This window comes from Cryptotermes secundus, unplaced genomic scaffold (assembly GCF_002891405.2).
Source record: "Cryptotermes secundus unplaced genomic scaffold, Csec_1.0 scaffold7, whole genome shotgun sequence".
In the NCBI taxonomy this organism is placed as follows: Eukaryota; Metazoa; Arthropoda; class Insecta; order Blattodea; family Kalotermitidae; genus Cryptotermes; species Cryptotermes secundus.
The window spans coordinates 865,534-881,981 of NW_019727389.1; the positions used below are offsets into that span (position 1 = coordinate 865,534).

At 42.3% G+C, this 16,448-nt stretch overlaps 1 protein-coding gene across 3 annotated transcripts in view; it reads left to right on the plus strand.

The window, feature by feature from the left end:
• The window catches only part of LOC111864593 (uncharacterized protein ZK1073.1), a 119,266-nt gene that overhangs the window by 37,138 nt on the left and 65,680 nt on the right, over nucleotides 1–16,448 (plus strand). Inside the window, exon 1 of one of the 3 annotated variants that reach the window (XM_023851944.2) lies at nucleotides 1,753–1,949. The exons of the other annotated variants lie outside the window; for them this stretch is intronic. Within the exon in view, the coding sequence (XP_023707712.1) occupies nucleotides 1,929–1,949 (21 nt within the window). The 5' untranslated portion in view covers nucleotides 1,753–1,928. Of the gene's footprint in view, nucleotides 1–1,752; nucleotides 1,950–16,448 lie in introns of those variants that run through there. 3 annotated transcript variants of the gene reach the window in all.

Here is a 16,448-nt window from a genome sequence, read left to right on the forward strand (position 1 = left end):
AAGCTAAACTACTAACTAAGATTTAAGCTAAACTTAAAATTAAACTACTAACTAAGATTATATTATGAATCTGGTGATCAGATCGATTGGCTGGTGTCGTTTGAGGCGCCTTAGGTGTGGTGGTTGTAGTAGTTGAGCTGCAAGTTGGTTGGGGTGCGTATGTAGTCGAGCTCTATATTGGGAGCTCCATTGGCTGATCTCTTCCTTTATTGTGTTGATTTGGAGATCACGCCTGATGATCGAATTTGGGACGTACCATGGCGCGTTGGTTATTAGGCGCAGTACTTTTGACTGGAAGCGTTCCAGTATTTCTATGTTGGAGTTGGATGCTGTCCCCCAGAGTTGTAATCCGTAGGTCCAGATGGGCTTGAGGATGACCTTGTATGCCAGAAGTTTGTTGTGTATTGAGAGACTGGACTTACGGCCTATAAGCCAGTACATTTTGGAAAGTGTGAGACCAAGTTGTTTTCTTTTGGTAAAGATATGCTTGTGCCAAGTGAGGCGTCTGTCCAGATGTAGACCGAGGTACTTGACATCATCTGATTGTGGGAGATCCTCATTGTTGATATTGACCTTGGGACATGAATGGTAGAAGCTGTAGCTTACGTTTTCCCCGCCTCTTAGCAAAGGTGCATTGTTTTTTTCGATCACGATAGGAACTGGCAAAGGTTCGATAAAAGAAGTTTAAGTTCTCCCTGGGCCTGAGCCATTAATTAAGCGCGCCTGCCACTTTACCTACGGGGAAACAGGTCCCGGTACCGATTTCTTACGAAGCTGGGTGTGCCTCATAGCCGGTCTTCACGTTAAGAAGAGAAAGTCTCTTGCCCCTGCCTGAAATCGGACCCCTCCTATCCCGTAGCTTACTCGCTGTCCTGACTGAACTATCCAAGCTCCAGTTCATGCGCAGATGTTTCGGTTATCTCTTTGTTAAAGAAATGGAAACATTTTCTCGCGAGATATTTTGTTTAGTATTCTGGCTTCGAGTTTCTGGAGATTACTGCTACATTTTTAAGAAATTTTTGGAGGCCTGACCCTAACAAAACTGTACACATGCCGAATAGAAGTTCCTCTCTTACTTCCTGAACAGAGTTCCTCGCTGACAGACATTCTTACTTCCTGTTCTTTCCTCAGAGCAAGAGACCAGATTTTGCAACTATACGAAGTAACTGGTAAGCGTTAGTTTTCACGGCGCGTGCAAAGGACCAAAGGACGAGTCAGTGTAATACTTTTTCTCGTCCAGGATTTCAGGATTCTTCATTCTTTCATTGCTGTAGGCTTGTATTCGAGAGGTGGTCTCTTCAGATCTCGGCAGGAAGTCTGATTATCCTAGCTTCGTGGTTCTCAGTATCTACAGGCAAATTCCGGTGTAAGAATTCCAGTAAGCAACGATCGCTTCCAATCAAAACCTTTCCAATTCTTTTCACACCAGCCATCATACCGTCGACGCTGTACATATTTTGAGACACCGACAGCGTCGTAAAACTAGACGACAAAGAATATTCACCCTTTCAGCTCACACTGCAGACGAGGTGTGAAATTAAACAGCAATATTTTTGTGATGTTTTCACTTAAAGCACTGTTAAACGAAGTGAAACACAATATGCAATTTGTTAACCTCATCTTGACATCTTCATTGGCGACAGAAGTGCAACTTATGACGTAGCACAGTTTCTTTAAGGAGAATGTGATATAATTTAGTTGTGGTTGCCGCTTGGAACCGCCACTGTAGAAGTGTCGCTTTTAGCGGTCTGAAAATATAAAACACTTTGAGTTGTGAACAAGGAGACTCCACCTGCAGTCGGTGTTTACAGCATTGAAAGGTTTCACAATACGATATCTGCGTTCAGTTGTTCTGGCGCTTGCACACTTGGCTTACTGCAGTAGAACATTTAAGGACCGTCGGCTGTTCTTCGCTATTCGGAGTGACCATGACCACAGACTTCCTAAAGGTAACACATAGTGTTTTTTATCATTTATGCTACCAAATAAGGTTGCAATTACAGGAACACAAACTTAGTCTTCTTCCCACCATAGTTAACGATCTTCTTGTCTGGTGAACGAATTTAAAATTCAAAATCCATTACATGCCTAAATTTATCAGCCTAGAAAAGAACGCTAACTATTATTCAAGTCTCTGAAGTGTAATTGTTGAGTTTTGTCCATTAGTAGTCCATTGTATATAAGAGATAAAAGCAGTTGAACCCTTAGGGTAGCAGGTGACAAATTTTCAACATCTGAGACAGTTCCGAAAAACCATCTTACGGCTCCTAGGCAGTTAGGTGATTTCAGTTGTATTATCCAAGAAATAAGTTTCCTACATGTGATATTACGCTTCTAGCGTTTAAAAATTAAATAGTAATTAGCTTTGAAGTTACTTGGCAGTCGCTGTTGTGAAGAGTTTACTAATGTTGTATGAGTATTTTCTTTGGACACTATTATTCGTGTGGGTTATCTTATCCAAGCAATGGACATTGGCCAAAGGAAATACTTCTGTGAAGATATTAAACCACTGTCGCTAATATTTAGAATCGCATTTTACGAATGTTCTGAACGTTTTTAATTCTACGATTTGGAACCAGGTTAAAGGTTGGGCCCGAATTTCCGATTGGACCTTCAAAAGATATACTACGCTACATCAGATATTACAAGTTTTTAAAGTTAAACGAGATTATTAATTCAAAGCTTACCGAGTGTTTTAACAAAACTGTGAAGACTTAACTTGTAAACGTACGTTCGGAGATAATTAATATTGTGTTGTTAGTGTATGACTACGTGAACGCTCCAATAATATTGTAATACTGTACTGCATTGTAACATCTCCGAAAATATAGTAGACAATGCTAGATTCATTTAGTCTGGGGATCTGGTGCGTATATTTTTAGAGGCCTTGCAATTGTTGCTATACGACAGGCTCGCCAAGTGTATAAACACGCATGGTATGTGAAAGGATTGGAGATTAAGTACAAGTTATATTTTATATAAACATTTTATTACAAAAGACCTCGAGGCTCCGGAGCAATTGCGCCACCGTACGCCGTTAAGTCTGACTTGAATTATTAGGAATTTGGAAAAAAAAAAAAAAGCAAGCCTAAGTTTAAATTTCGAGCATGTAACTCATTTTGAAACGGAAAACAGAGTTACCTAACTAAATACATATTAGCCTCTCGAAATGTAAATTTATATATGTGCATGAAGTGAATGCACAATTGGAATGTCGTATCTGTCCATGTGTCCATTCGTATTCAAATTCTATCTGCTAAAGCATTCGACGGATTTCGATGGAATTTGGCGTTTTGGATCTACACAGCAATTATCAATGAATTTATTAGGGTCTGAGGTTCTCACAATGGTCGTAATTAAGAGTTATATTTTATTATTATTATTATTCGATCCTGAAGATGGAAGCGACATGTTTCCGAAACGTCGGCTGACTTTCAACTGGTTACACGGCGTTACATCCCAGAAGATAGAACACTTCACCAATGATCTTCGTTCGGATCATGCAAGTTTCTTGTTTCCACAAACCTTTTCACTTTCTGAAACGCTCCAGAAAATATTAATCGTACATGAAATTTGAAACATTATAAAATTTAGGCCTAGAAGTAATTAATACTGATTCAGGGGGTTGGCTCTTTTTTATTGCTAGCGGGGTGGGCCTAAGTACCTTGTACTGCGGCCACTTCTGGCCTATTGTACCAGCCCCAGATGGTAGGTGAGGGTGATTGTGGAGCAATTGGTGGAATGAAGATTGGTAGGGGAAACCGAAGTACTTGGAGAAAACCTGCCCCAGCGCCACTTTGTCCACCACAAATCCCACTTGACCAGACCCGCGATCGAACCCGGGCCGCCGCGGTGGGAAGCCAGTGACTAACCGCTTTAGCTAGGGCGCGGCCTAGGGGTTGGCTTTACTATCCGGTAGGTTTATGACCCGTGGAAAGAGCCATCGTTACCCATTGTGTACGAGGCAGAATGCCATCTGATCCTGTTCTGGATGTGACGTCGAAGAGAAACGAAACCCCTGATTTTTCCGGTAATTGAATCTCGGACATTCTGCACCCAGGCATTCAGTACAATGACTGAACTGTTCCGGCTCATCACATAGTTTGGCACACGATCTATGAGTTTTATTTGAAAAGTGTATATGTATATATACGTATAACGAAAGACATGTACAACTTCCTCGTTTTTTTTCCTTGGCACTACAGCCCCAGTGGGCCTAGGCCTACCTCCATGAACTTCTCCGTTCACTTCGGTTCTTCTCTAGACCTTACACATTCGGTAGGACTCCTTGGGCGGGTGATAAGCTCGTCGCAAGGCCTCTACTTGTACACAAACACAGAAAAACGCACACAGACAAACTAAACGTCCATGCCCTGAGTGGGATTCGAACCGACGATCCCGGTTTGCAAGCGAGCGAAGACAGTACATGCCTTAGACCGCTCGGCTACCGTGACCGGCACAACTTCCTCGTATCTGTATGCAATTCAACATTGCTGATTAGGTTGTGTAACCTATGCAACCTATGCATAACAGAAACGTACAGTATAAGACAGTAAAAGATGGAAAATGAGAAATAAGACATTTGGAGACTTTGTCTGTTTTACGTAAACTGGAATAGCATCCCTTTCTCTTGTTTGGATGTTTCAAAATACTAACATACTCTTGCTGATCACAGTGGCCCCGCGATCTATTTTTTTTAATTGCTAGTGGGGTGGCACTAAGTCCCTTGTACTGCGGCCATTTCTGGCCTATTGTACCAGCCCCAGATGATAGGTGAGGGTGATTGTGGAGCAATTGGTGGAATGAAGATTGGTAGGGGAAACCGAAGTACTCGGAGAAAACCTGCCCCAGCGCCACTTTGTCCACCACAAATCCCACTTGACCAGGCCCGGGATCTAACCATGGCCGCCGCGGTGGGAAGCCAGCGACTAACCGCTTGAGCTATGGCGCGGCCAACACAGTACCCATAGTCTCTCCTCTATTTCTCTACAGTTCTGTGGACCTCGGCCGCTTCAGTTTCTTAAACCTGTACACCATCGGTAGGACTCCTGGGACGGGGGTCAGCCCGTCACAAGGCCGATAACAACAGACAGAAAAACACAGACACAGAATAAATGCACACAGATATCCATGCCTCGATTGGGATTCGAACCCACGATCCCAGTGTTCGAGCGGGCGAAGACGGTTCATGCCTTAGACTGCGCGGCCTGTAATCGACAAAACCTCACCCTACATGCTTAATGTATTCTGTAGGCTAATTATAGCGTTGTCTGGGACGGAAGGATGGACATGCATATAAAACTGTAGGCCTATTTCTAAATCCTATCGGAGTATTCGTCTGGGGTGAGACGAACCACGAGAAACCTAAATTTAATAGGTCTATAACATATTACCTAGCTGAGATTCGAACGGAGTACTATCTGAATATTGTTCTTCACAGACGCCGGCCTACTTGTTGTGCCGTGCGGGTAGTTACTAATTAGTTAACTAGCTTGTTAGGTAAGTAGTTAGGGCGTTTTTATATTTTGATAACATATACGCTTATGTCGAAGAACCGTACGTCTCCGAGCTTTCGTGCTACATATGCCCGTTTAGTACAGATTTAAGTCCTCAACCTTTAAGACCAATAATCGATTTGCCCGGGATCGAAGACTCTTAGCTGTATCATTGAACAACAGATGTTTTAGTGGCTGCTTCATGATGCCCTCAATTTGAGTCAATCTCATCGTGGTTTATGGCTGTTACTGCTGTCTGATGCTTCAAGAAGGAGAAGATACCTAAGCTTTGGTTCAAAAAATTATTCAGACATAAGAGAGAGGAAATTACATAGCTCGTGGCACCCAAGGAACGGCGCAAAGCCGTGTTTCGAGTAGTAGTTGGAATTTCGATCGTGCTTGGCTACTCTCTTTTACCTGGGGGCGAGAGCGAACCACTTTCCCTGCCAGCACTTCCCATTCATAATTAATTCCCGTACATTGAGCTGTGCTTGTGCTTGCTCCTTGCTTCCCCGGCCTACTCTTATTCTGAAGAGGAGGCAGTGCGTTCCTCCGAAATGTCCCTAAACTTCCAGCGCATTAAATGCTGTCATACTCTTCTTATGCACTTAGATATTGTTGATTTTCGAAAGCATCCACGAAACGAAGTCGCTGAATTATACTCGTAATTTATATTTCACCGTTTTTGCTTAAAACTTATATCAGAATTCCCTATATTCCGAGGAAATGCTAATTATTCTCTCTTGTCACTATTTGCTGAAGGCTACCGCAAGAAATGCACACAGTTTATGAAGACAGACACGCTTGTTTTTGTGGCTTTCATTTTGTATCCCTTTGTGTTAACATACTTTTAAACAGCCGATCTACATCTTTTGCGATATAACGCCGTGTAATTCGGTGAAAGTCCACCGTTATTTTGGAGGAAGATTAAGATGATGTATTCGTCCGAAATGTCGGTTGATATTGACCGAACTTCAAGGCGTTATATCCCAGAAGATGGAGCTCTTCATAGCAACATCTGTGACAACTTCATATCCTGTGTCTAAACAGACTATCATTAAACGTACTAGCATTTTTATCTGAATTCCCTTTACTCTGTTTTAAGATTTGGAATCTCAGCTGTTTTTGACGTATAGTTATGGAACGGTATTGCTTTATCAAGCCGATCACATTGGCTGCGCGGTCTAAGATATAAACTGTCTTCGTCCGCTCAAACACTGGGATCGTGGGTTCGAATCCTACTTGAGGCATGAATATCTGTATGCGTTTATTCTGTGATTGTGCTGTCCTGTGTGTATGTGCAGGTAGCACCCTTGCGACGGGCTGAGCCTCGTCCAAGGAGTCTTACCGACTGTATGAAAGATCAAGAAACTGAAAAGCGGCCAAGGCCCAAGAAAAGGGCTGTAGAGCTTTATAAATTACTTGAACATCTACGATCTGTTCGATTGGAGGTCTAAGAGTATTTCCAGTTGCGCCAGGGATTATTTTCTTTGCCACAACCTCCAGAACGGCTCAGAGGCTCAAGGAGACTCATCTAATGGGGCCCGATGTACTGCTTATCGCTCAGCTCCCTCCATTGCCAAGGTGTAGAATGCGTGGTAGTGTATTTGCACACATCAGCACGTGTTCATTGCGTAGAGGCTTTGTAAAAATGTAAAAGCGAACTACGAGTTTTCAAATTCGTTCTTTGCTGTTTCGCTTCTGTCGGTGGTATAGACACACACACACACACACACACACACACACATGCGGTCGCCTGGTACTTGAATTTGGAACAGTGCGATGTAAAAAAATTACTATATTTTTATGCGCAAAGTTTGAAACAACGCGAATCCCCCAAAATTCGCCAGTACATTTATTCCTATGAGAAAATTTGTTCTGAATTATGCGAGGTCTTTAGGAAAGCATCCCTCGCATAAAATGCGACCGCACTATATATTTAACTATTTTGATGTGCGACCATTATTTTCTAGATCTCCCGTGATTGAAGGTCTTTTACTTGTTCTCGTTGTTTGAATTCCTCACCCTGAGGTCATGCTTTTATGTTGATTATATTTATTTACTATAGGCTCTGTTTTGCATAATTACAATACAATCATGACATTCAACAGTGGAAAAGGGATGCTAGGTCTACAAAATCCAAGTTTCAGGAGCTCTTCTAAGTAAGTTTTTTGGTTTTTCATGATAATGACAGCTGACGACAGAGAGACTATTGTTGGTAGACCCACCTACCGGCACAGTTTGTACTACCTTCAAGCAGCGCGCGCAATGCCCTGTGGTTTCGCTGTTTCAACACGGAGAATCATCATTATTTTATTGCATAGAAAGATACTTTCTTATTGGGAACACGTCATGTAAGGCGGTGGATTTCTTGATGGGCTAAGTGGATGCGTGTGCATTCCCTGAACTTGATGCAGTGACATTAAATAACGGAAAAGCCATCCGTCGAAAGTGAGGCAGATTGTGAGGTTTCTCCGTTAGTTTCATCGATCGCAGTTATCTGTTTTTATATAACCTGAGGCTTTCATCTAACAGCGAAGACCTATTTGTTTGCCCAGGCTGGGCCAGTAGGGACTCTCCTTGACATTTCAATATCGAATTACCCTGCCTTCTCTGTAGCTTAGAAAAGACCCCTCAATCAACATCGGCCCGGGATACATAACGATGTCTATTCTTGAGCAATATGTGCACTGGCTAGGTCGGCGATTCCCAGTCACGTGTTCGCGAGCCTCTTGGCTTAATCGATTCTTCACTTATTAAACTACGTTGTTTCTTTTGAAGAGCATGAAGTCGGGTGGAGGCATGATCATGAATTGTAATCAGGAAAGAACAGAGAAGGAAGCAGTATTGGCCTGTTTCATGGAACTTTGCCAGCATTTCTGATAAAATTTACGAAAATCTTAGCTGTTTGCTGTGGCGCCAGCCAGCAAGAATACTGTCATGGCACAGGTAGCAAACAGAAGGTAATAGAACGTAATGGACAGACAATAATAAAGTATGGAATCCTTTCTGAATTCTTCAAATCTGTGTGTATTCCAGAACTAAAGAACGTTAGCTTATAAATTAATTGCATTTAACTTCAAGGATCATAACTTAAATATTGCTAAAAATAGAGGCCTAACATTTTATTGTATTTTAAGGAGTCGTATTAGAAGAACGTGAAAACTTCAGTAGCTCTTGCGATATTTAAATAAACAGCCATGAAGATACGAGAATTTTGCCGAAAGCTGTAGAGTGAAATGAACAATTTATTAAACAGATTAAAATATATAACTATCAGGTGGTTTCATGAGGTAAAAATGTAAAAACAGGCCGTGAATGCCCATAAGGTTGTGAAACGTCGCGGCTCCCACATTTTCTAGACAATCGGCTCACAGATGGTGGTGAGGTCAGCCTTAAGCGCCGGCCGCCCTTTACACCCAGGAAGATTCCTGGTACTTCTGTTAGAGGCTGCGGCGACCCCATGGCTAGAGGGCGGCTGGAAGGTTTAGGTAAATTGAAGAAATCAACCTCATCCCGGCTTGAACCCGCGACCTTCCAGCTTGTAGCATAGTGCCTCAACCAACTATGCTACCGTGTGCCCCGGTTTCATGAGGTTGATGTAAGAACCTAGGCCTATGCAGTGGCAGTAATGCTGTATTTAAAAGTAAATGCTACGCAACCCATTCGCCACAAATTGCCTCCTGTGTTCTAAGCGGGCGACTTGCCTCCATCCTCCTAGTTCCACATCCTGCCGCTTGCAGTTTCTGCCCTAACTTTTGTATTAAATATCCGCACAAAGAAGAAGCAGCGAGTTACTCCAAACCCCTCTTTTGTGGTGACAGCCCTAAAACAGGAATTTCCGTAGGCCAGCTATCTCCAAAATTATCGCTCGCTCCACAAACCACTTCTTGAAAGATATGAATAGATAGTAGGCCAATACCAAGTAACTTCTTTTCGTTTGTACCTGGTAACCACTTTATCTGGCCCATCACTTTCCAGTTAAATATTTACACGATATTTCAAAAATTATTTTCTATCTGAGGCTGATTTCGCATGGGACGACTACGCTAGGCGTAGCCACAATATGCATAAATTTAGATTGCCTTACGTTGTAAAAGGAGCGGGATAGCTCAGTCGGTATAGCGACAAGCTGTTGTTTTTAAACTGCCGGGGTTCGATTCCCAGCTGGAATAAGAGATTTTTCTCGACTCCACACCGTCCAGACCGGCTCTGGGTCCCACACATCCTCCTATCCACTGGGTACCGGGGGGCTCTTTTCCCAGAGGTAAATCGGCCGGGGCGTGAAACTGGCCAGTAAACTCCATCTAGTGCTTTGGTTAAGAATAATGGTGCTATAACCCTACTCCACCATACTTCATGACGTGGTGCTTAATTAATTAAGTACAGGGATAACTTTGTGTATCACGGCGTAGTCATAAATGTTCTCTTCTGGTATGACGTAAAAAATGCGAGTGCACTTTTTTGAAAACTGTCTCCAATGATAGTTGTAGAACGGATGTCAATAGTACTGTGTATACAGCACTTCAGTGTATTTTGGGTACCGTGTTTTGTGTGATGTTCCATTTAAAGAATGACAACCGTTAATTTGAGCCTCATGGAAAGGAGAGAGTATATTGAGCTTTGCGAAGGAGAATTAAATTGAAGATCTTCTGGAATATGACGACGTGTCATAGAAATTCACCGTATTCTTGGAGGAATGTACTGCCTCCATTTTCAGGGTAGTAAGCAGCAAGGTCTTTAAGGTAGAGGCAGTATTCTCCTCCGAAACATCAGTAAACTTCTACCGGATTAGACAACGTCACATCTCAGAAAATTATAGTTTCCGTAGACACTGCTATGATAACCTCTAATCCAACAAAATTAGATATGTCTCAAATTTTACCGCAGACCTCCTGTACCAGAGTTAGTCAAAACCTGTCCAATAGAGTCAGTGACTGAAAAGCCTACGAATGGATGAGAACAGATACAATCTGTTTATTGTGTATTTATTTTATGCACTTTGTGCGCTTATGCAACTCTGTACATGTATATTGGAAAGTTTACAAGTTTTGTTTAGTTTCTCGTCTAGCAGTTATTACGTGGTCTTTTTTGTTAACATTCTTGGTCTTGAAAACACGAAACAACGGCGTTGTTCCACAGCAACACCTGTCTCCTGTTAGGAAAGCACTTCACAACACAACTCATTTCCTGTGCGGTTGCCATGTGTTGGCTGGACGCGAGCCATGGCTATATTTAGAACGCCATTTCCTTGTTGTCTCCGTCTTAAGTGAATCTCCAATCTTCACGATGGACTTCAATGACGGCTGATAACATAATGAACCTATTTTCTTTATACAAATGAGAATCCACTTATTGGTCTGAGAAAGTGCCTCGTGCGATTTTCCGTCTGTGGAAAACTTATGGCGCAAGAGGATTCTGACTGAATCTCAATACAGAACAAAAGGTCACGGATTTAAGGGTTATATTCCAGACTGCGGTTATGTGGCCAAAAGGAGAATGTAATGGCGTACATATATTACATACTCCACGGTAGAAGTCTTACTTAAACCTTAAATAATCTAGTTATTCTCTTAGATTCTACAAGGTTCTGTCGATGGCGTATAGTACTCGGGATTGCCGAGTATCTGGACTTCGTCCATCTCCGGTATTCTAAAGAACAACATTTCGGAAACTGGGTCTTTCTTTTTAGAAATGTTGCGTTCTTTAGAATACCGGACGATGGACAAACTCCAAAAACTCAGTAATCCCGATATTTATAGTTTGTTCAAGAATTCCCTGTTGTTTTTTAATCTTAGGAGTTTTGAGCATTGCCATAGGGGAGGGGCGCAACTTCTGGTTGCGCTTTAAGAGCTCAGACTTGTTCTTAGTCCATCGTGTAGCCTAAGTGTAGATCTGCTCTGTAGATCCTCGACCTTGCCTAGAACTAAAATCCACCAGATTGTGGCCATCTTAATTTCCATCGCCTCTACCCGTACAGATCTAAAGGTCAGAGATCCGTGGCGAACCAAGTGGTCACTGCCATATGCCACCTTCTCTTGGGCTGCTGGCAGCGGCATGTCCCAGAGGCCCTCTCTCATTCACCGACGGGGACATCAGATCTCCCTCCGTCGGTCCCAGTTGGACCTGCAACCGGGCACCAGCCCTTTGAAGCCATAACAGTTACAATTATTATCACATAAGCAGACTCAACGTCGCCGTTGAATGGTTATCACTTATATCTTGTGTTTTGAAGGTTCCGTGTTTATATTTCGGCTCAGAGACATGATATAATGAATATTTGTTGTTGTCCTCTCTCCAGAAAAGTGCTCCAAATTACACCAAGGCACTTCCCTTTCGTATCGGGATTACCAAGTTTTTGGACATATCCACCGTCTGATATTCTAAACGACACAACTTTTCGGAAACTGGGTCTCCTTCCGAAACGTTTTGTTCTTTAAAACCTTAGACGATTGACAAAGTCCAGAAGCTCAGTAATCTCGGAAGTTGCAGACCATCGTCAGGAGCTTCGAGAGTTGACTTCCGTCTAAATGCTTACCAATTTGGTAGTCACTAATCATCCTGTCATTCAACGCCATGCACGTGTAACCTGGGTAATTATAAGCGTCAATATATAGACATAAATAAATTAATACCACATAGATTTAAGCCCCGCGTTAGTCCCTACTTCGAATCTCTTCAGTACAGGTCATATATTTACAGGCTGTTTCCTTGAAATACGAGATATATTTTGACACTACTCCAAAGTATGGAGCCGGGATAGCGTAGTCGGTATAGCGACTGGCTACGGGCTGGACGACCGAAAGTTTGGAGTTCGAGTCGCGGTGGGGTCAAGAATTTTCTCTTTTACAAGTCACCCAGCCTGGCTCTGGGGCCCACCCAACCTCCTATTCAATGGGTACCGGGGCTCTTTCCCCGGGGGTAAAGCGGCCGGGGCGTGAAACTGACCACTGACCTCCGACTAGTGCCGAGGTCAAGAAAATGTGGATCTATCTATCTATCTATATCTATGGATTAATTAGTTAAGCACAGGAACAATTTTACCTTTACTGTACTCCAAGTATACCTCCTCTTGAGAGTTTTTAGATTTTCTCATTCTTATTGATTTTAAAATATATTCTTACGACCAGTAAAGCACTGCATGTGATTTGAAGCATTAATGTCGTGTAGTATTTGTCTGAGCTAGAAGTCAAAATGCACGGTCAGACGATTTGCATGAAAATTTAAGGGGACGCCTGAGATGATAGGGAATTATTCATCTTTATAACGTCATGTCGGCTCCCTCCTCTCGCCGAGTGGAGCGATACCTCCACCGCAGTTTCGGGTGATCAGTATGTGTTCTTCAGGTTTACAGCTTGCCTAGATATGCAGCGAAGGTCTGTTATCTCCACGTGGCTTGTACACTTGTTTACCGGTATATCATTATTTTTGTTATTTAAATTAAATGTTTATAATTATTTTCTAAGCTTTATATTCATAATTTGGTCTGTTAAACTGTATGCAGCCACATGTGTGAAAAATTTCGCTTCGGTTTTGTCTGTTGTTTGTTGTTGTCAAAACCCGTACGCCTGTGCCGTGTGTTGATGTTGACATTGCCATAGGTTTGTAAAGTTGTGTTTTTGTATTTCCTTTGTCTTCTTATTAGCACTTTTCTTATTTTCCAACGAATATAATTTCATTTACTTCAGTTTATCTGTAAATTTGTATTCTCAAGTAAAGGAAAAATATATCCTAGCTGAGCTGTTTACCTGTAAAGTTGATTTGGGCGGAGTTCCTTTCTTACACACGCATTTCCTGAAGAGGGGCGTTGCTCACGCATGATTTATTTGCGCATCATTCCCTTTGCGGGAAATATATCCAGAACGAGAGATACTGAAACGAATATCTTTTAAATGAATGGACGACGACCACAAGGAAAACAATGGGATGCTAATTAATTTTAATTAAGGTCAATTTATTTTAATTAGGAAATGTTGCGTTCACACGCTATAAGCAGTCCGTCACAAGGACGCTCCCTACACAGGACAACACAAACGCAGAATAAATGGAGACAGACATCCTTACCTCGAGTGGGATTCCAATTTACTGTCCCAGTGTTCAGCGCGCGAAGATACTTCATGCCTTGGACGGCAAGGCCACTGTGACATCCTTGATCTTGCAGGGTGTTTTCCTGTAAAGGCTTATTTTTTAAAATTAAGTTGTAATCTGTAGATAAAGCTCTAATAGCTAACTTGAGTGACACTTCCCGAAGAACGGCTTTATTTTAAACTTATTTAACGATGCTGTTCGACTACATGGAGTCGAATGATAGGTTCAAAATGAATTTAAAGAGATATGGAAGGAAGCGGTCGTGTCCTAATTTAAGGTTCTATTGCGGCATTTGTCTTAAGGAACTGAGAAGAATCTTGAAGAGGTACAGTCAGGACAGGCAGTGGCCCGGTCAGTGTTCGAACCGGGCATCTTCCAGATTCAGTGCAGAAGCCTTGCCACTGGAGACAGCTCGTTCTATGGAGATGACAGTGTGCAGATAAACTATTTTTTAACTTCAGTTTCTTATTTAATATGTTATTAAAATATTTTTGTCTGTTTATAACTTACTGTCTTTTTAAATTCGCATAATGGGGGGTGGAGTCCAGTTGGGTCCACTCGGCATGTCGGCCACTGGTTGGCCTATTGTACTTGCCCCGGGTGATTATGATGATGGAGGATTTGGTGAAATGAAGATTGGCAGGGGAAACCGAAGTACTCTAAGAAAACCTGCCTCAGCTCCTCTTTGTCCACCACAAATCCCACTTGACCAGTCCTGGGTTTGAACCCGGGCCGCCGCCGTTGGAAGCCAGCGACTAACCGCTTGAGCTATGGCGCGAATACACTAGTCGTTACTAGGTAACAGATCTCAACAAAAGCTGGACCTTTACAATGTTTTCACTGTCTGTTTCCTGGCAACGGATTTTAACATAGGAGCTATCACTTCGAATCACTAGGAAGTCTTCTTGCCATTTCTTGTTCAATCATATTGTAATGCTGGCCCTCCAGAACTCGACCCAGTTCTCCAAGCTCTCTGATCTAATCCAAGTCAAAGTCAGAGTTGCTTTACGACTGGCGGTTTACCGCCAATCTGTTCGTCTTGGCGTCAAGCTCCTTGAGACCCACGGTCAGAGATTTTTGTCCCAACTGAACTCTTGCGGTAATAGTCCTTAATAACATGCTTTCTGACGAGAAGATGGACATGTCTCTTACGAATGTGCTTGGCTACAGACTGTCGTTATATAGACTCCCCACGGACGACATAGAAAACACTTCTCATTTTTGTAGCGTATTGTTATACGTGTTACCCAGCAACGAGGTGTTTACCAAGAATCTATCTTCGCGGGAACCATTGTCCATTGTAACTGACAAAAAGGAACAGCTGAAAAATTAATGAAGTATTTACTCGTAGTTCTTTAGTTAATTAGACAATCGTTTAATTAGTTAGCTAGCAAGTAATGGCTGTTAGCTGGCGTTGCTGTGACAGAAGTCTTTCATATTTCATAATGGAGAAGAACTGGTAACGCATCATCACATTCATCTATCTTGATGCATGCAACACGCAAACAAAGTCAATATTTGCGTTATCACTTCTTGTGCCATAGTTTGCTGCTTAAAACTTCGCCTCATAAGAATATCAGGCACGAATCTATCTGTACTCGGACGAACATATCTGGCTATGCTTTGGGTAAAAAGCAAGAAAACCATTATGTTTAGTCTAATTTCTTCCTCAAGGAAAATAGGTAGGCTTATAAAATCACCCATGCTCTGTGTGTGTGCTCGTGTGTCTGCTTGTGTCAACCTATTTTAGCTTTTAAACAAGTTGACCGAGTTTTGCGGAATCGTATATGCATACTATGCCATTGAAGGCCAATGCCGTGCTTTTTAAACAGGTTCTCAGGGGTTGTGACATGGTGTAAAACACTGAGGATTACAGGATTTTTGGACACAGTGTATCGTCTGGTATTCTAAAATACAGGAAAACGTTGTGTTCGTTTGTGTTTTTTTGTCCGAAAACCCTGTAATACCGTACTTCTTAACTGCCCACAGTCGGTTGTAACAAGATGGGTGACTTATGAATTTGTGAGATGGGACCGACACTCGCGCCATTGAGTATACAAGAAAAAACCCTCCGTGGCCTGTAGTGCGCAAGCGAACTGTACCGACCGAGTGACGGCCGCATGTCGGCGAAGTTAGTGCCAGCTTTTGCGGATAGAGGGTGTCACGTGGTCAGCGCAACTGATCCCCACGGCCGTTAATCTCGGTTCTCTAGACCGGAACCGCTATTTCCTTGAAATAGCTCCTCAGTTATCCTCATGAGGCTGAGTGGCCCCCGTTCAGACCCACTACTTCTCAGATCTCTGGTAGCGCCGGAAATCGAACTCGGGACCTCTGGATCTGTAGGCAGCACCTCTGACCACTAGACCACAGAAGCGGTCATGTCACTGAATACAGATACCTGAAATAACGTATAACAACATAATGCAAAATATGCAGATTTATATTAAGGTCAACTTTTTTAACGTAAAATTGTAGAACGGCAACTGTTAATGCTTAAGACGTGCATTTGGAATGTGATAATGAGATACAAATTTTATATGAAATTTCATAAATTAACAATTCAGATATTGAAACTGCAATTTTTTTTTTTAAATCATGTCCGACAAATTGACTTTAGGCAGAATCTATAGTCTAGCTAAGTAAGTTTATTACAAGAATGAAATAAAATAACAGTAGTCTTCTTAGTGGTTATAGGTACGATATATAGCGATATCATATTGTGGTCTTCTGGGTTGTAACATCCTGTAGCTGATAAGTGGGTATTAAGGTGCGTCCACATTCTCGTGCTCGTGCGACCCGCTATGCTCGCGAGTAATGTGGATGATATGACAAGTCACGAGACAAGCAAATTTTTAATTTTTAATT